Source organism: Glycine soja, chromosome 1 (genome assembly GCF_004193775.1).
Source record: "Glycine soja cultivar W05 chromosome 1, ASM419377v2, whole genome shotgun sequence".
Taxonomy (NCBI): Eukaryota; Viridiplantae; Streptophyta; class Magnoliopsida; order Fabales; family Fabaceae; genus Glycine; species Glycine soja.
Genome location: NC_041002.1, coordinates 54,782,165 through 54,803,637, shown reverse-complemented (window position 1 = coordinate 54,803,637; position 21,473 = coordinate 54,782,165). Strand labels below are relative to the sequence as shown.

Below are 21,473 nucleotides of genomic sequence, written 5' to 3'. Positions count from 1 at the left end.
TTTTTCACTCTATTCAATAAAACAAGAAAAGATTTGTTTTATCAAACAACTTAAATAATTATATCATTTTATACTCTCTTTCCTCTCTCTCTATTCTTTTTACTTTTTAAAAAATAAATAAACTAAACATAGCCTTGATTTGTTCCATTTGATAAAGAGCTTTGCTCAGTGTTAAAAAAAATTGTACAAAATAATAAGGAATCCAATGTGACTTTATTTTATTACATAAATAATAAGTTAAAAATTGAAAAACAAGCTACAAAATTGACGAAAATCAAGTTGAGTACTTGCATAATATTTTTTTTTATAAGATTTAGTCTTATACTATCTAGGGATGGGAATGTTTGTTTTACCAAATCTTCTTTCATTTATAAGTATGTTACTTTCAAGAATATAATATGGAGATATCATTTCAGGTATTTTAAAAATAAATATGTTTGGTTATATTTTAATATTCTTAAAAATATTTTTAAAATTTAAAATAGCTTAAATAAAAAATACGTAAAAGAAAAATAAACTAATGATATTTTAACAAATAATTTCCTTATTCTCATGAGAATATCTCATTCCCTTCTATCCAAGAATAAAAGTGTAGAAAAATATGATAAAAAATTATTACATTCTTGAAAATTAATAATACCGAAAATAATTTTTTAAAACTTATAACAAACATAAAAAACTATTTATTATTTTTTTGTCTAGACAGGCGAAATGGTTTGGATAACAAATAATTTTTTTGTTGATAAATTTGTTATTTTTCTTTTTCCTTAAGTCTAGAAGAATTAAATTGGGTATGCAGTAGTCCTGTGTTACATTTCTCGGAATGAATTATTACTCGTTGAATCACTCTTAGAATTTGGTTTTTATTATTTTATTATATGGATTTTCATTCTATTAATTACACATTGTTATTTCAAATCTTTTTATATTCCTTCTTTTTATCTCTCCTTTGTTTTCATTTCATTTCCTAAATAAACATTAGTAACACTGTTATTGCGAGCCACGTAATTGAGTGAGACCCAAATTAATATATATATATATTGGACTTCTAACCCCCTTTATATGCGAGCTAGAATTGAAGTTGGCCATATAACATAATACAACACTATCCTTGCTTCTTGTTAGACATGGCAACTACTACACTCATGAAGCTTGCTTTCATGCTTCTCATGAACCTTGTTATCTGCAGCGCAGAATCTTCCATCGGCAGAAAGTCCAATCCTAACCCAGAAGAGTTCGTGAAGTCCTCGTGCAGGGCAACACGGTACCCTGTTCTATGCGTCAAGTCTCTGTTGGCCTACGCAAGCGTGATTCGCCGAAGCGACCGACAACTAGCCACGACCGCTCTGTCGGTAAGCATATCGAGGAGCCGATCCTCCGCATGGTTGGTGAAGAAGATGTTGAAAGCGAGAGGCATGAAGCCTAGAGAATACAGAGCGGTGCAAGACTGCGTGGAGAACATTGGTGACAGCGTGGACCGTCTCAGGCAATCGGTTACGGAGTTGGGGCGGACGGGCGAGGACTTCGTCTGGCACATGAGCAACGTCCTGACTTGGCTCAGCGCTGCCCTCACCGACGACAGCACTTGTCTTGACGGCTTCGCTGGTTCCGCCATGAACGGAAACGTGAAGGCTCTTATAAAGGACAGGATTGTCCACGTTGCTCAAGTCACAAGCAACGCTCTCGCTTTGGTTAACCGCTTTGCCTCAAGACACCCAAGTGCTACTCAAACTCCTTAACTCTTATTTCATGCCTTTCTGTCTTTTTAAATTTCTTCTCTTGGAAAATCCTACCTATGCTACTAAGTCTTTGTAATATAGGGCTTTTTTATATATGCTGTATCTAACTAGTTCCTATTCAATAATTGAATTCCCTTTTGTCAGACGCAATTCAAAGAGGGAAATAAATCTCAACCGTCAAGGCTTGGATCATCTTACCATACACATATGAACAAAATATCCATTAAAAATATTTTTTTAAATAAATTTCAGTATATTTTAACATATTTTAGTCTTTAATACTCAACCAAAAAAATGTTTTGAATTAAAAGAAAAAATAAGATTAATATGTATTTGTTATCATGTAGAATCTATTATGTATACATGATAACAAAACTTTTAATTTATTTTAAAAATCAAATTAACAATATAACTTAAGGTTTACGCAAAGTAGTTTAATCTTCTAATTCTTTTATATGATATTTTTTCTGTACTAGTTAATCCGGAATTAAGAGGACCTTGAAATCGAAGATAAATATGTTGATAAAGCATGCTACAAAAAGGATTCCCGTGCTATTTTTGTAGTTGTCCATTATTCCTTTCTTCAACAACAATTTCTTCTTCTTTTGTTATTTGATTTTGCTTTTCGTCCTGTCCGTACTTTATAGCAGAGAGAATCTTGGATTTTCTTTTCTGTCAGTAGACCAGATCTGCTTGAAATTAAAAAGGATCCCACGCCACAACTGTCCATACCCAATCTTAACATAAGCGACAATTATCACATTTTTTAAGTGGAATATTTTACATATAACTAAAGACTAATTCTCCAAATTACTGAAAATAATTTAAAAAACTTATCTCCTCAATATTTCAGTAGTGTTTATCTTTTTTATTAGTTTAAAAAATTTATTTAACTGTTGGATAAATAATTTTTAATATTTTTTTAAACTTACTTAATCTGTATTATTTTAAATATTAGTTTTTAATTTTTTATATTTTTTTCATTTTTATCTTCAGCATATTTATTAATTTTTAATTATCTTTTTAAATAAATCATGATTTTATTATTTTATATTTTTCAACTAATTTAATAACTAATTTTATTAAATATTTATAATTTTTTATTAAATAGTTTTCAGCTAATTTTGTGAAGATAGCTGTTCTTTCCTATCTATGTAAGCCTAAAAATTAAATTTGTTGACAGCGTGTTTAAAAGAAGTATTTATCTTATCAGTTATATCCACTATATTGCTAATATTTATCACATTTCTAGAGCCTAATTTTCCGGGTCCACCTTAATATTTGTTATGATTCGGGATTTGTTGTTATCCATTATAGGTGAAAGTTGGATAATCATCAAGATTTAAAACCCCTTATGCTTCGATTTAAGTGCCTCGGTGATTATGGGGTTAGTTAGTTGCCAAATTATTTTATTAACCACTATTTTCCCTGCATGGGCAAAAGACTAACAAAATTTCAAACTTTGAAAGCAAAAGAAAAGGATGAGTTCCGTCTTTGTTTGGAATTTTATCTGCAAAAGATAAAGTCAGATGAGTAGGATAAGTATGAACTACTGAAGGTGATTAACTGATGAACACACACACGGTCCACATGCATGATACTGATAGTAATCAATGAGCAATGGCACAGCCAGTGAATATTTTATACTTTTCCTTTTGAAAGGGATAAAAAAGAAACACACAAGGGATAAATTTTAATTTTATTTTAAAAATACTCATAACATTAAATGATTTAAGATATAATTATATTTAAAAAACTAATTTTTTATAAATTTACTTTATTTTATTATAATTCAGTAAATACATTTATTTTTTTCGAAAAAAAATAATCATCAATATGCTGACAATCAATTATGGAAAAATATTAGATTTAATAACAAAATAATTATATATTTCTTATAATTAGGACGAAAAGAAATATTACGTTTTGTTTTTTTTTTATATATATATATATATATGATCATAGTGTTAGTTTAATTTTTATACTGTTAATTTTAAATATAACTTTTTAAAATAACTAGCACAAAAATTAAGAATTTTAATTATATGACAGTAAGTACATTTTAGTTAAAATGATTTAAAATAAGCTAGAACTAGAATAACACGTATTCATTTCACTTTTGTTAGGGGACCCAACATACTTTGGCAAACGACCCTTTACCTATCTGGTCTACATCTTTTCAATGACTATTGACTAGACATACATGCGCAATAGTTAATCTTAATTTACAGTTGATTGGTATCATATGCATTGAAAAGGATATTTCAAACTTTTAATGAATGAATATTATAAAATGATTCCATTTCACATTGGTATTTGGTATGAAACTTCCAGTGGGTTTGTGAAACAAACAAACCAACAAGTATAAGCTGCACCCATTCCTTTTGGTAAAAAATATGCTACTTAAAAAAGTTTAAGAAGGATTTAAAAATAATAAAATTATTATAAAAAAAGTTCATTGGGAATTTTTATTCTTTGATAAATGTTACTAAGATAGCTGAAAAGACCCCAACAAATGAAAAAAATATATATACAAAAAACTGTATGACTACTAAAATGTCTGATTAAATTAGAATTGTGAATTAATTGATGTGAGATTTTTCAGCTTAATTTAATTAGTGATGGTAGTAGGTTTATCTTATTCAAGCAAATTGTCTCAACTATAGGATATATCTGGCCTTCATAAAATGCAGTACTCTAGTCACATGATGAATGACTGTTTTTGACAGCAGATTCAGAATGACTCGAGGAATAAAATATACAAAGAATTGAAAATGATTATTTTCAGTTAAGCAAAGAATTAAATATGATAAAGAAGCAAATTTTAAGGATGAAAAAAAATTGGAATATGAAAGAGTGTATGTTCAGATGACCAGAGTGAGAGTGGACGAAAATTACGTACTGTTAGAATACTGAATATTAAAAGTGGAGCAAAAATTTCCTGCCAATCATTCGGCTTCTTTATAGAAAATATTAAATAAAAATATATATAAACACATTTTCTTGAAAATATAAAACGCATTAATGTTATCATACAAAAGAAGATTATTATTTATCATACAAAAGAAGATTAATAAGTAGATAGAAACATTATAAAGTATAGGATACGAGGATTTAGAGTTATTAACCTTAAAAACTAAACCGCACTTCACATTCGCCCCCTACCGATTTTAAATTAAAAGGAAGTCATGTCACCACAATAAGCCATTGAAATATAAATGGACTGCACCTGATATTCGTAAATTATATGAATTCACTAAAACAAAACAAAGGTAAAAACAACTCAAAATTTCCCAACTTTTTTCCCAGTCACATCTATTTAAATGTCAAAATAGTCACACTGAGACATCATTATCGATTGCTTGATTGCTTTTTCACACGAACTGCCACCTGCCACAAACTTACTTCATCTGGACAATTCCAGCACTGACCAGCTTTTGGATCTTATTCATCACCATTGGATTCTTCGTGTGTTCCTGTGCAGCCTTGGGATTTTCCTGGAAATCAATCAATACCTGCATAGACAGCAGTACCCAACTCTAGTAACCACGTTTCATTCTTGTTTCATCACCACAATACACACACCAGCATTCAATCGAAAAGGAAACAAACCTGTCTCATAACAGGGTCTTGAAGGATGTTCTGAATTTCTGGATCCTGCATTGCCTTGGCCTGCAAGAATACAAAATTTAAAAATTAATATAATTTCTAACTGCAATGATTTAGACAGTGAAGACTAAAAAGTATAACATTAGGCCATACCTGTCGCTCCTTCAATTCGTCAGGACTTAAGTCTCCACGGCTAGCCTTGTTAATTTGTTGTATGCATCTGATATGGATAATAGATTATTAGGCACACATAATTGCAGTCAATATAAGAACCAGAATATTAAGCACACAGTCCAGAAATGTAGACCAATATACATACGTTCTGATGCCTTCAAGCAACTCCTGGTTGTTAGAGTCATATTTCAACCCCTCCCTATATGTCTCCAAAGCCTTGTCGTATTCCTTCATGAAATACTGGACTGCACCTTTCCGGGTATAACCCTTTACAAAGGTTGGATCAAGTTCAATGCACTTCTCTGCATCCTTTAACCCTTCAGGCATTGCCCCCAATTTAGTGTAGCATGCTGCTCTGTTACTATAAGCCTGAAAGCATTGGAGTATTTAAACAGATTAGGACTAGCATTTGCCATTAAACACAAGTATTTATCACCTCTATTTAAAAAGTATTATTACCCTAGGATCTTTTGGATTTCTTCGTATAGACTCTGTGTAATGCTTCACAGCATCAGGATACTTCTGCTGCTTGAAGAATTCATTTCCTACATATCAACATTTTTAGTTATACTATGTAATAAGAAAATGACAAGAATCATAAGTTACATAGTTATTGTGGTTCTTTCACAAAAAAATATACAATGATTGGTGAAAATGGATGAAGAAATCAGAAAGTCAACTAAAAGACATTATACCTTTTTCTCTCTCATCATCAGCCAACTTTGGATCAAAATATTCTTGCTGTTCTAGTTCTTTCTTCGCCTTTTCAGCTTCATTAAGTTTCTTCAAAGTGTCAGGGTTGCGGTGCTCAGTGAGTGCTTTCTGATAAGTCTCAATGGCAGACTCGTAATCCTTCGAGCACTTCGCCATTTTCACCAAGGCATTTCCTTTCCTTGTCAAAGCTCTTGCTATCATCTTAAAATCTGATCTTAGTTCTCTTCCTCTTTCAACAGCCTTGTCACAATCTTTTATGCATTCCTCATACTGAAAAAAATATTAACCCAGGAATTGTTGTAATGCAAAATTCAGGGAAAAGTCACTTTAGCTAACTAAAACATAACTCCTCCTTTTTCTTTCGAACAACTTCTTTGTCCTATGTATCTAATAGATGCTATAAAAATCCAAGACCTTATGTAAATATTCACTGAGGCACAATAATGAGAACCATGGACAAATTTGACCAAATTCCCCATCCAGTACACAAGCTTCAGCAACAAAAGTGGGATATTTTTAATGGCATGTTCAGTGTGAAAGCTAACTTCAATCTTTATCATTCTTTTTCCTCTAAACATGGCCTAATAAAAATCTAATATATCATACTAAACATGGCCTAATGAAAATCTAATATAGCATTAGACACAAACAGTGTGGAGGTGCTCAACTGTCGAGTACAACAAAACATCTAGCAAATGTAGGTATAACTGCACAAGATCTCAAAATCCCAGTGATCTTGAAATTGTATAGTTAAATTGTTAAATCTTGATAAACTAGTGCATGTTAAATTCCACATTATTCTTCAACTTTGATGGTATGGAACGAAAATAAGTTAGTAGGATTACATACTTGACTAGGATATTGGTTGCCCACAGCTTCATGAGACAGCTTTACCCAAAGACAAAGATGTATGCAAGAGCTTACACAAATCATTACTTAACGAAGCACTTCCTAGAGGAAGTGTTCTGCTACCTTATTTCAACAAGACCAACTGTGAAGCTCATCAAAATTTAAGTCGTGTGATATACTCTTAATAAATACTTAAGTCACTTGCCAAAATATATCTCGAATACTACAATAATTCAAAGTAATCCAATCTTCCCATGATCAGGGTTCTCTGTAGTTGATTCAACTGTGTGAATCCCAATCATTAAAAGGGATTTACACGTTAAATTATAAAAGGAACAACAACAAAAGCATTATCCCACTGGCTAAGTTCCCATATAACGAGTCATAACTTAAGTTAATTTCTATTTTCGGTTCTTTTATATAGATTTGTTTTTAATTTGGTCCCAATATAATGGGAAAATGCTCCTATCAAATAACATAACACATTTCAACCAATAACAACTTCATTAAATGCACTATTATGACCAAGCAGTCAAACTATATTCAAATAAAGCACCAAACACATGTCCAACCTAAACTACATTAAGCTAGAGAAGTGCACAATGACCATCCAAATATAAATGAATATAAATTTAGTATAAACATGAGGCTAATAAATAAAACAAAGCATACCTTTCCCATTTCCAAATAGACAGCAGCGCGGTTAGTGAGATACGAAATATCCTCATCATCCAACTCCAAAGCCTTGGTGTAATGTTGAATCGCGGTATCAAAATCCTTCTTCTTATACGCTGCATTGCCCGCTTCCTTTTCCTTCAGAGCCTCAGCCTTCTTCTGCTTTGCGTCCTTCTCCTCCCCCGTCAATTCCATGGGCACGGGCTCGGGCTCAGGTTCAGGCTCGGGCTGCTTAGCAGGCTCGGCTTCCGCAGCTCTCTTCCTCTCAGACGCTGCCGCAGAGGGCGATGGAGAATCCGGCATATCGGTGTCAGCCCCCGTGGGAGGGGTTTGAATCTTGACGTTGAGCAAAACTCCTAGGGCCTGCATGATTCTCTGGTCCTTCAAGTGCAAGTTGAGGTTATTAGGATCTCTCTGGATATCCTGCATCATCTTCACGAAATCAGGCTGTTGGAGGTAAGCCCTAGTGGTGGGGTCTGCGGTGAGACGGGCCCACATCTCAGGCCCAGAGAAAGCATCACCGAAGGGGTTAGAGGCCGAGGGGCGAGGCCTGGAGGCCGCGGCCAAGGCCTTCTGCGCATCTGCCAAACCAGACTTAAGGGGCTCGTTGTGAGGGTCGATTTCGAGACCCCTTTTGTAAGCCGAAATAGCATCATCGTATTGGGAAAGGCCAAGATGCGCGGCACCGAGACGGCTGTAACCCTTGGACCAGTCGGGCTTGAGTTCAACTGTCTTTTTGGCATCCGCTAATGCATCTGCGTAGTTTTTGAGGGAGGCGTATGCGGCGGATCGGTTGGAATAGAGGACATGGTTGGAGGGAGCCAGGGCGATGGCATCGGAGAAGTGGTGGATGGCGGCAGGATAGTCCCCGGAGGAGAAGGCTGCGTTGCCTTTGGCTTTGGCTTCGTCGGCCATAGGGTTTAGAAGAAAGAAGGAAAGGAATGAATTTGATTTGATCAAGTGGAAAGAGAAGGGCTTATAGAAAACCAAAAGGTACTGGATAGAGACTAGAGAGTTCTGGGGTGCGCCAAGAGAGGGGTTCTGGAATGTTCTGCCAGCACAATCCCTTCTATTTTCCAACTTCCCTTATGTTTAGTATTTTTATTTTTTACTAGATATTTTTTATTTAACTAGAGTATTTTAGGACATGTATTAGATGGTACTACTGTGTGTTTATGTTTATTGTTATAAAATTAAAATATGTAATAATTTTGAAATGTATAAATTACATATTAAAATATAGAGACAATATAAATAAATCAGTCAAAAAAATCAAGTATTTATCTAAAAAGGGATAGTTTCGGGCAGATGTGAGATAATTTATTTTAATAAATTGTTAGGGGAACGTTTGTGTGTTTTAATCTATTGTATATTATCTAACTATATATTATTTATTATCTATTTATTTTATTTATCTATATATATAAAAAAAGGTTTTGTCAAGTAGATTGATATTATGTCACATTATCATATTCATTCTCATTAAATTATAATTACATAATATCATTAATGATTATAAGAATCTAATTCATAATAAAATTATATATTATAATTAAAACTAATTAATAACACTAATATATATTTTGACTCTAATTAGGGGATTATTCTGATTAAGTTTAATATGTTTTTAAGTCTCTCAAATATAAGACATATCTTTTTTAATCTTTCAAATTAAAAATTATTTTTTTAATCCCTTAAACAGAAAATTATGAATGTGTAATTTGTGACAATCTTTACCTGTAAAAATTTGATTTTTATTTTAATTTTAAAATATACTTTTTGGCAATAAAAAACCGCTACAAATTGTGATCAATAACCACACCACCAAAAAATACTCCACGATGAACATTTAACTAAATCCACATCCATGATTATTCAACATTTAAAGCAACACTCATAACAGATGAATAAACAAGAATTAGCCTTTGAACAAATATATAGGAGTGCGAATGCGAATGTTTCACTCCTCTGTCTTCATCACTACAAAATATCATTCTCCCCACTTTGTCCCACGCACACTTCACATTGGAGCATTCCAACAAACACTTCGCGGAGCATAATGGCTCAAATGATGGCATCAAGAGGGTCAAAGGAAGGGGTTGATCGGAGGGACAATGATTATAACTGATAGCATACAATGCATTTATGAGATGGTTTGAGGAGAGCTCTACCAGCTCAATCAAGCCCGATCATGCTTATCATGTTGTCGACATCGCCATTCGGTGACTTATGGTGGTCGAGGTCGTTGCCACCCATGTAACCTGGGACAACGAAGGGAACGTGCAAACCTCAAGACACTATTTTTCGAAGTTTCCCACCCGACGTAAAGGAGCGTGTAACCCACTTTGTATGGGAAAGTAAAGTAATGGAAGCGACATAAGTTCACGCATGACGTCTGTCTTTCACTGTTTGTGTGCATGTTTTTGTTAATGAGTTGAAATCAATTGAAAGAATGAAGATCCTTATTTTGAACTTGACTGGGGTTAAAAGAAAGAGATCTTTGTATAGGAGACATTTGTTTTCCAAATGGACATTTATTTTTTTCCTATCGAAAATTGAATTTTTGTATTTTTCTTGAAGGAGTTGTTCTTAAGATTTTGGGGAGCATTTCTAATGAGTGTTTAACTCTTTTTCTATTTGACTTATTATGACGATTTAAAGTAATCAGAAATTATAAATTTTATATTTCTCATTTGACACCTACTAATGACATATGGGACAAATGACTAGAAAAGTATTTTCATATTTGAGAGAATAAAAATATAATTAAGTATTCTGATTATAATAATCAATCATGATTAGAAGATTATAACTAATGATATAGTTATATTTTCTAATTCAAATTAATTAATAACACAAACATATTTTGATTCTAAGTTAAATTTAAATAACACCAATAAGTTTTTTTATAATTATGATAAATTTTTAATTTTATAATTAAATGGGATTTAGGAGAAGGAAATGAATGAGTTTGATGAAGTGGGAAGAGACGGGGAGGAGAAAAATGGCTTATAGGAAACGAAAAGCATCAAAGATAGACGAGAGACAATAAAGTTTTAGGGTGCGAGAGGATAAGGGTTTGGAATGTTATTACAGGAAATGATAAAAAAATCACACCAACAACCAATTTATCATATTTATATTATGTCTTTTACTCTTTTCTTCAAGAGTACAATTAATCACACTGGTTCTTCCCGAGTATAATATTTATAACATGTAAATATTAAGGAATATAACAGAATTTGATATATATATATATATATATATAATTTCATTCGTATTTAGCATGTCATTTCTCATGGCATTATTCAATGTCAACAAACATAAAATAAAAAGATAATCAATCATATAAAGATGATGCTTAATTAAACTGAAGAACCTGAAGGCATATTACATCATCATTAGACACCTAAAATGTACTTCAAACCAAAATACTAAATAGAGACAAAGTTAAATGTGTAAAACAAACCTATGTGGTTGCATTGGTATAAATCTAACTAAATCACGAATGAAGAAAAAAAAAACTAAACCTTGAAAGAAAGGAGACCTTTAAATAATTTATCCTTCTTTAGCACTATGTACACACTAACGGTTGTTGAACCAGGCAACTTCTATTTCCTACAAAATTACAATGAAATAGATAGTTAGCTTATTTAAGGAATGAAGACTTAAACATATTTGTCATTCCTATTATTTAGTGTTTTTTATTTTTGTCCTTGTAAATTTGTTGTTTATTTTAATACTTATAAAATATGTTTGTTTTATTTTTCGTCATAAAGTGTTTTAGACAGTATTTTAAACAATAAAAAAATGATTTAAAAAGTGAAAAAAATGATATCTAAACTGTTTTAAGAAAAAAAATAATAAAACAAATATATTTTGTAATGACCAAAATGAAAAAAGAATCATTGAGACAAAAAATATATTTAAACAAAAAATTAATTATAAAATAATAACCATCTTACATGTAAATTATAAATAAATTTTGTAAGTATTATGTGTATTTTTTAAAATCAGGCATATTGATTATTGATTCTTTCATGAGGTTGTTATTATAAAATAAAATATCATATATTATTAAACTAACTTATCAAATATTTTCTTATAAACTATAAATTTCATATTTACTAAAAGAAAAAAAGAGATTAATAAAAAATGACTACCTTATCTATAAAATCAGTCTGGTTTATAGCACGTCATAGTAATAGTTTTGAAAAAAAAATCATAATAATGATGTGAGTAATTTGACACTAATATAATTTTTTTTACTCATGGAGTAAGAGGGAAAAACATGATTAAACATTTACTTTTTATTTTCCAGCCTTTTTTTCTCTTTAAAAAGTATAAATTCAAAAGAATCTAAGAATAATAAATGTGAATATATTGTACTATATAATCATTAAAATTTGTGTATTTATTTTATTTGTTGTTTATATAATTTTAATGTGTTGTAATTTTTAAATGCATTTATTATTAAAACTAAAAATCATTTTAAATTTGTTGAAATAGTACAATTTTTATCAAATAAATATAGTTGTTAACTATTTTAAAAAAATATTTTTGATGTTTTTAAAAATATTAATTTTAATGTGTTGTAATCTTTTTAAGCCATAAGCATTTCGCCTTTTGTTCCCACAACCTAAGCTTACTCTTGTGCTTACTCCTGTCACATACTTGCATAAAGCCTATACAATTAAATCAAATAGTATGCATCATCATTCGTCATTATGCTCCAGAAAAGCATTTCAACCACAATGATACATATTCTAAGCAAGAATGGATCTTGATCAGATGTGAGGATCATGGGAGAAAGGTGAGCTCAAATAGCATGAGAAAAGACACTAAATGGGCCTATTTAAGATCTGTAAGTTACAAGATCCTATCATTTGAAAACGGTACAAAAGAATTGATAGAAAAAAAGATTTCTGTTTTTATTACAAGGTCATGATTTGCAAAGGGTACAAAAGAATACTTTTCTCATTTGAGAACAATAAAAATAAAGGAAAGTGATCAATTGGAAGATGAAAACATGCTTGGATTAGTCCTGGTTACTCTTCGGAACCTGTAGACCTCAAACAAGAAAATCACATATATACCCAAAGAGAGAAAAAAAAAAAAATAGTATCGAGCATATAGATAAAGTTAATGAACTTGATGTAGTTACCATGCGATCCGTCAATGTATCACTTAAATCGGCACCTGAAAAATTTCAAATGAAAATATTTAAAAGTTAGAATCACTTTTGGAAATTACACACAGGAACACAGGAACTTTTCTTTAAAGAAAACGAGGAGTTACACGAGAATGATAAAGGTTTATATACGAGTTCTTTATGTCTTTTGCCGGAATATATTGATGTCATATTTTTTAACTTACAGAATAAATACTCTTCTGGATTTATAAGGCTTAATCATGACTTTGAAGGGAAATCTGCCTTGGGTCCAATAGAATCTATTAGGTGAATGAATTAGATAATTTGGGTGAACAGTGGGTCTAGCAGAATCTATTATATGAATTTATCGGACTTTTTATTTATTTATCTCAAGATATATAACTTAGAATTGCATTCAAACATGTTGTAAACTGTAAAGAAATTGCTTACCTTTTGAAATCTACATTGTAATAAGCTTATAAGTACCTGAAAAATTTGCTTTGTATGCAACAGCTTTCTCAAGGTAGGCACCATTGAAAGTTGAACCGCTAAAATCAGATTCTCTCATATCAGCAGCTGTGAAATTGGCTCTTCAGTATCAGTCATTCAGAATGATTATGAATAGAGGAGGACTCCAAATTTATACATTATTAGATTCCATAATTTGCTACGAAGTGACAATTTCGAATTAATTAAAGTAGCACTTGTCTACTATGTTTAATTGCTCATGTGTGTGTATAAAATGGTGAACTGCATAAAATTGTTAATGTTAATTTGAAATACACTTATATGTTAACTGCATAGAACAATTTATCTAGTTTCCTAGTATGCTTATGAGCTCATTACTTCTATTTGACAAGTAGTACCTCCAGCAGTGCAATTGGCAATTCAGCACTCAAGTAAAACATCAATTTGAGGGACCAATGGATGCTGAAAAACATTAAAAAACAGACTAATCTTGAGTTTGGAATGTTTGCACCAGTGAAGTATAGTATTTTTGTTGTTTTGACAAGGTTGCATTAAAAGAATGAAAACTATGGTGTCGAGCCAACTCATACTTGTACCTGGTATACGCCATAAAATAGAAACAACGAAAAAAATGAACATTTACTAAAGGAACAGTGAAAGATGAATGTTTACTTCTGATAGCAAACCACTAGACCCAATATACGAGTAAATAAAAACATTTCCCTATTGATTCTCCATTCTATTTCCATCATCTTATTTTCTACCTTTTCGTCCTTTCTTTTTTGGTTACAAATTTAATCAAGTTACAAGAAAATTGCATATCTATTTTTTATTTATTTATTATAACACAAAGCCAATTGAAACAAAACATAAACATTACCTGAAATTTTCATTGACATGCACTGCTTTCCTGCACAACAATAAGGGATCCCAATTCAATTATTATTGCTATTTCCCATAACAGTACATAAGCGGAAAGAAGATAAAATAGAATGAAGGAAACAAGCCTGAGGTCTGCAGAGCCAAACTGCGCAGCCGATCCTATTCCAAATTCACCCCTCATTTCAGCCTCAAATTTGTTGAGATCAGCAAGGGCAGACATGTCAGAGCTGAAGGCAATAATCGCAGCCGCCAACGTGGCCGAAACCACATTTCCTCATTTCGTGGATTCTGCATTGGAAAGTCATTGTGTTGCAACTTACACTCTTTCTTGTTTGAATGAAAAAAAAAATGGTAATAAAACAAAAGGGTAGTTAGTACTCACCTTGACGATGATCTCTGTTGGAGTTAGTTTGGCACACAACGGGGAAGGACTTTGAAAGAGAACGCGAAATCTTGGAACTTGAGATTGAAGATACGTGAAGAGAATTAACTGAGAGTGGTGAGAATGAATTGAGGGCCATCATCATAACGAGCACCAAGATATGATTGACTATCAAGCAACGAGGAAGGAGAAGCGAATTGAGTTGAGTTCAGTAATTAATTCATCGTGAAAAGTGGAGGAGGGATGGAAGAGTGGCAAGTAGTAGTACACGTGTTCAACTGTTATTTGCTCTCTGGTAACGCCACATAATCAAAAAGCTTCTTGCTACACTCTCTAACCTACAAGCCAATACTATGTTCGATTAGTTAGACTCAAACTTAAATCATATCATTTGTTTGTATTTTTTAAAAAAAGATGAACTTTCATGCAATGTGAGTGTGCAATGTTATTTAAACTTATGTTAGTAATTGTTTTAAGAGTTTTTTTTTCAAACTATTTCTTTAATTATATACTCTGGGCCAGTTTGTTTTAATTTTTCTTATTTTCTTAAATATATGTGAAAAACACTTTTATTTTGAACAAAATAATTTAAAAATATTTTAATGTATTTTTTTTAAGATTTTGAAGAAAATCAGAATTTTATTTTTTATTATTATTTGGAAATGCTTAAAAAATCAAATTATATTTATTTTTAAAATAAACTATATTTTTATATTTGCAACCAAACAAAATATACCTTTTAATTTTTATAAAATCTCTAAAAAATAAATTCCTTTTGTATATAGTTTTAAATTCACTGTTTTTTAAGACTAAGCTTAAGCAGTCTCACTTTTGTTTCTAAAGTTTTGTGGCAACATTTTATAAAGGGAAGGCCCAGGATTTTCCCACCCCCAGCGTTTTTTTTTTGTTTTTGTGTGAAGATCAAAGCTAACGTCAACGTAGGAAAGGCCCATAGCGACAATATACCAGAAAGCCCATTTTAATTTGGTTAAATTACAATTTTAAATCTCCTAAAATTTTTTATTCACAATTTTAGTTCCTTTTTTCCTGAAATTTTGGACTCCTATTTTAGAAATTTTTTATTTTTAGTCCAATAATTTTTCTATATCTAAATTAAGAAGAATCATCCTATATCTAAATCAAGCCAATTAAAAACTAACATATAGCTATGGTTTGATTATGAGCTATAAAATGTATTTAATGTAAAAGGAATAATTCTTATTTATTAAATGAACAATAATATTGTGTAACAATTTCATTATTGAATTGGAGAAGCATCACAGTTCTTTCATTATAATTACAAACATCATTACAAGCTTAGCCAAATATGAGCAAGATATTTAATGACTCCCATTCCAGCAGCCAGTTTACAAAATCAAGCCTACCCAAAAATGAGGGACGAGTGGGCTTTGTTCAAATTCTTCTTTGAACAGTTGTGTCATGCATGTAACAAATTCTGCTTTGTATTAGTGACTTGCGAGTCCCTCATCCCTTAAAATGAATTGCTTTGGTCAGGGTGGAATGGGCGTATGAATGCAGAATTCATTTGCCAAACCTTAACTGAAGCAGTCACAGTGGCCTCAGTAGCATTATTGAATAAAAACAATCTAGCAGCTCCATAGATTGCCTTCGTTGGATAAACTCGAGATGTTACACACGTCCTTCCACCTTGAGCAAAGCTTTCCACTATAGAATGGTCCACCTAATTAGAGAATGAAAAATCAAACTTGATTAGCTAATCTAGTTCATGTACATATAACATATATATAAATCCTAGCAAGAAAATCACAAAATTACTTACCAATATCCTTACGGACAACTTTTCGTCTTTTAGTACTGGAACAAAGCTTCCAAAGATTTTCTTACTAACATCAGTTGCTAGAGAAGACCTGCAAAATTAAATGTAACGAATTCATCATTGTATTCTATCACAACTAAACACAAAACTGTATTCTCTGTGACTCTGTCTAAGTCAGTACCAAAGAAACAAACAATGCAATTTCAAGTTCAAAACAAAATATTAGCTCAATACCTTGATTGATCAGAGCAGAAGGAAGTTTTAAGTTGTCCATGGCTTCCTTTGACGACATAAAAGTAAGTGGGAGTGTATTCAGAAAGATCATCATCTGCCAAAACTAGAAGACCAAAAGGTCCTATGGTACCACGCTCAGTTGATCCACCACTAGTGCTACACTTATACTCTTTATTGGACTGGCCTGTCTTCTCCAAGGCCTTCTTATCTATCTCAAACTCAGCTACAATGTCCAACTGTTTCATTGGCAGGTTCAATTTCATGTTATTGAATTAGCTGTACTAAATTACATAAAACTTGATGTTCTCCTAACTACTATCCAATTAAAATAAATAACATGAACCAAAACCTGTGCAGCTGTTCCAATTTCTAGTGGCACCACTGACCCTGGCTTCACCTTCAAATTTTGAAACTCGTCGCTTCTCAATCTCAAACTCTCTACCTCTGCCACAGGCCATTGAATTAAGTTGCTACCAGTTTTCTTATCAAGTGCCACTGTTCTTGGAATACCCTGTACAATTAAAATACAATCAATATTGTTGTTAGCTTATATAGCTGTAGTTTAAAAAGAAAAATTATTACATAGTCCGAAATTAGGTCCTGATCTATCTGTATGTGACACATAATTGAGTCTTATTAACTTTGTTTCATAAATTAAAAAATCCGATTATGTATCACATACAAATTGGCTGCTACCATAATCATGCAAAATATAATAGTTTCATTCAAAAGGACACAATTGTAAAAAATAAAAATGGGTGATTAACACACCTGAACTGATGCCCAACCTTTGGCCACGTCAGCGTATTCGCTATCAGACTCTCCAATCCAACCCCACAACACTCTCCTCCCCTTACTCTGATCATAAAATGTCTTGGATGCATAAAATATACCATAGTCATATCTGAGTCCAATACCAACATCGTTCTTGAAGTCATCAGGTGTGAACTTAACATTCTTCTCATCGTAAGTCCCGAGTGCATAGTAATCATGTCTATCATCATCCAAGCTAACCTTTACCACATGCTTCACATTCTCCCCATTGATTGAAGTATCAAGGCCATTTTCACCCTTGCTAGATACAGGGAAAAAGTCAACACACTCCCACATGCCAGTGCCAGGGACAGCATGAAGCACTCCCTCCACACGCTCAAAGGTCTTGAAGTCATTGGTATCATAAACCAAGGCAATGCCAGTTTTGTTAAGCTTGGAACCAATACTGATGCGCCACTTTCCTTCAGAGGTGATCCATGCAGTGGTGGGGTCACGAAAATCTTTGGCATCAATGCCAGGTGGTGGGAATAGAACAGGATTTGCAGGGTATTTGATCCAATCAACAAGGAGGGGATCAGAGGGGTCTGCAGGGTATGCAAGGTTTTGCACTTGCATTGACTCGTTGGTGGAACCAGTGTATAGCATGATGACTTGACCATCGGGTAAGATGGTGGCAGAGCCTGTCCACACACCGTTTTTGTCATACCATTGATCAGCCACCATTGCAAGTGGAAGGTGAAACCAGTGAATCATGTCCCTTGACACAGCGTGTCCCCAAACTATGTCACCCCAAACTGCACCGTTTGGATTGTACTGGTAGAAGAAGTGATACCACCCTTTGTAGTACATTGGACCTGAAGTTGATTCACAAATTGCAACAAATGTGTCAAAAAGGTGATGATGCAGGGAAATTTGGGCAGTTATGGCCCTTCTTTTCAACTTCAATAGTTCCAACAATATTGGAAAAGCTTTGTACTACTTTGGCTGAATATTTTTCTAAAATTTGATATTGGATCAGGAAAGTGGAAGGGGGTGGATTATACTCAAGAGATTTACCTTCTAAAAAAATAAGTAAATATGTAAATTACAAAGGTGTTGTTAATTTTAGATTAGTTAATATTTCAAAGTATTTCAATTAAGATAACAAGGTTAATGATAGCTGTATTGTTTTTGTTTGGTCACACAAACGTGCGGTTCAAAAACAGACTGCCGGAAGTACTGTTTAAGAACGGGGGTTGACCCATTTATTCAACATTTTAATAAAATATCATTCCTTAATTTCTTATGAAAAAGTTGAAAGTCTTATCGTTCAAATACTGTGCAGAGATTCATAGATTTTCTGCAAAAGACCCACAGCATGTGACCAATGTTCGTAAAAGATATAATATAATAACGTTAGGAATTTTGGCAAGTCATGGCAAAAGAAATGGCACAAATTAATATACATCAATAAAAAAGAGAAGAAATTAAAGAAAGAAAAATGTTATTTATACAACAAGATCATGTAGCAATTTAGATAACATTTTTTTTAATGTCTCTATTACATTACTCATTTTATTTTTTTTATTTTTTCCATCTCTCATTTATAAATAAAAATTATGCAAAAAATTGTATGAATAATTTTTTTCTGCGGGCTAGGTAAAAACAATGACAAAAGGCGAGGGCGTTCTTACCATTAGGATCTGAAGCAGAGCAGATTCCCCCGTAGAGCAAGCCGAAGTCACCCCACAAAAGATTGAAAAAAAGTTAGTATCACAAACATTTAACATTAATCACATTTTTTTTTCATTTTCAATGAGAGAATAATTTGGACAAGGTATTTAGCTTCTTTTTTTTTTCTTAATTAAGGAGTTGTATTTTGAAAGATAAAATACAGTTATAATTTGTTATTAAAATATTAATGATTGAAAATCTATATATTTAATCACAATCTTAATTATTAAATATAATTATAAAGTGAACCGACTAAACCCTTTGCTGACAGTATCTTTTGATTTTGACTCTCGTTTGGTGAGATTGGGACTAAAATTAACACATCTGCCAACGCTAACAAGTCGACTATGTTGGGGTTATAATCAATTTTATGAAAAATAATTTAATTTCCATAACAGATTTAAATGCCTTTTACGTCAAATGTTATCATTATAATTATAATAATAATATAATTATACTAGCACAAAATTACCATTTATAGTATAAAAGTTAAATAAGATAATGAAATAATTACTGCATATAAAGAATTAAATAGTAACAACTAACAAACAGCAAAGACTAAGTTAAAAAACACACACATTTTGTTCTTTTGTTTTTATGTTCCTGGAAACGCAAATCCAATTTGGAGATCCTTTCATCGATTCAATCTCCAAACATTTATATTTTAAAAAAAAATCATTATTCTTTTTAATATTTTGAATTTTTTTCTGTAACCACCGTGACAGTAGTGTCTTTGTTATAAGTGAGACTCCGAGATATCTTAGATTTGGGATAATTGTGTGACTCATTTTTACGCTGATAATGTATTAAACTCTATATTAAAATAGATTAAAATGTAGTTAAAAGAAAACAAAAAAACAAACTGTGAATGAAGTATATATACTTGACGTGATTACGAAACATATTAAGCCAAAAATATATAGTTATAGAAAATGAAGTTACCGTTCATCCAATTCTTCTCAGGTTGGAAATGGTAAGCTGTTCTCTGCCATGACAGCATGCTATTGTTCCAAGGATACGATTCCCCGTTCCCATTGTTGCTGTTGAATAGCCAGCTGGACTTCTCCGAGACCCCTGCAGACACGCCACGTGAAAGCGTCGTCTGCCATGTTGACCATGGCACTGTGTCGGGGCTCAGTTCCAATTCATTGGGTGTTACTGTTAACAACGTTGTTGGCAATGATGATGACGCATGATGATGATCTCCATCATGTCCATTTGAATGCGCCCAGCTGTAACCATTGAAAGCCACCAAGGACACAAGCACCAGCAACCCACAAAAGATTACAATCACCTCTCTTCGAGCTGGTTCTGCGGGAGAGTGGGGTCCATCGGGTACCGGAATGTAATTAGAGCAAGGGAGTTCGGAATCAGACGAGGAGCTGGTTCTTGTGTTGGGGCTTCCCATTGCTGGGACAAAACAAGGAATGTGCAATTCACGCGATAATGGAAATTAATTAGACTTACAACACTTGGGTTGGGTTTTTTGTTATGGTAGGGAGAAAAGGCATAAATGAGGGAGAGGAGGAATTCGCCAAAACGACACACAAAAGTGCACAAATTGTAAACTGAATCAGACAACTCTGTGTGACCTGCATTTACCACATGACCATATTTATAGGGGTCTTTCTGCCAGGATGGATGGGCACAACTGTTTATTTTATTTTAACTAATAATTGAGCTTGCTGGCCCCACCTTTTTTTTTTCTATTGCCAATGTTCTTTGTTTTTCTAATCAGTTTCTTTTATTATACATTTTTTTTGGAGTGATTTATTATACGTACATTTTGTAACTTTGTAACTAGTTGATTAAGTAATCTTAAAAATTTAATTTTAAGGAGAGGGTTATTTTGAGAAAAACATTAAACTTTTATATATTGATATTTATAAAAAGATGTCATATTATTTTTATTCTGGACTTGTCCAAATGAAAGTGATCACATATTTTATAATCTTATTGTGTGGTGATGATTCTTCAATAAAAGTCTCCAAAAGTTGGATGCTAAAGGGCTTATGTCCTTTATATGGTCTACAAGTTGGAAGCAAGGGAGGTAAGTTACCCGTAACAACTTCAACGTACAAGTAAGAGGCTAAGATGTGAGCTAATTATATGAAGTATTTATATTCTTTTTTGCCTTTACATTGGCATGTGAAGTATTTGTCGATTATCCTTGTAAATAAGAGGATTACCCTGTTTATAATGATTCGTCTTGTGTAGCGAATGTTGAGCCAAATGGGCAGGGCAAAACCAGCTAGACTGAGGTCTAGAACAACTTTTATTTTCAAATATTTGTAATATATTTTTATTGTT

The 21,473-nt window shown here is 32.3% G+C and overlaps 3 protein-coding genes across 3 annotated transcripts; 1 reads left to right on the top strand and 2 right to left on the bottom strand.

The window, feature by feature from the left end:
* Nucleotides 1-1,021: 1,021 nt before the first annotated feature.
* LOC114423927 (pectinesterase inhibitor 9) lies at nt 1,022-1,931 on the top strand. The gene has a single exon (XM_028390837.1). The coding sequence runs from the start codon at nt 1,128-1,130 to the stop codon at nt 1,737-1,739; it is 612 nt and encodes a 203-aa protein (XP_028246638.1). The 5' UTR covers nt 1,022-1,127; the 3' UTR covers nt 1,740-1,931.
* Nucleotides 1,932-4,852: 2,921 nt separating this feature from the next.
* On the bottom strand, nt 4,853-8,818 carry LOC114423918 (hsp70-Hsp90 organizing protein 3-like). The gene is made up of 7 exons (XM_028390831.1): nt 7,758-8,818; nt 6,218-6,506; nt 5,982-6,067; nt 5,668-5,891; nt 5,502-5,568; nt 5,352-5,411; nt 4,853-5,254 (listed from the first exon to the last, which is right to left on the bottom strand). Exons 1-7 carry the CDS (start codon nt 8,673-8,675, stop codon nt 5,141-5,143), a joined length of 1,758 nt encoding a protein of 585 aa, XP_028246632.1. The 5' UTR covers nt 8,676-8,818; the 3' UTR covers nt 4,853-5,140.
* A 7,056-nt stretch (nt 8,819-15,874) lies between these two features.
* Nucleotides 15,875-20,741, bottom strand: LOC114423908 (acid beta-fructofuranosidase-like). Its single transcript, XM_028390819.1, has 7 exons — nt 20,106-20,741; nt 19,124-19,132; nt 17,448-18,304; nt 17,026-17,187; nt 16,677-16,912; nt 16,446-16,533; nt 15,875-16,346 (listed from the first exon to the last, which is right to left on the bottom strand). The coding sequence occupies exons 1-7, from the start codon at nt 20,569-20,571 to the stop codon at nt 16,137-16,139; spliced, it is 2,028 nt and encodes a 675-aa protein (XP_028246620.1). The 5' UTR covers nt 20,572-20,741; the 3' UTR covers nt 15,875-16,136.
* Between the last annotated feature and the right edge of the window lie 732 nt (nt 20,742-21,473).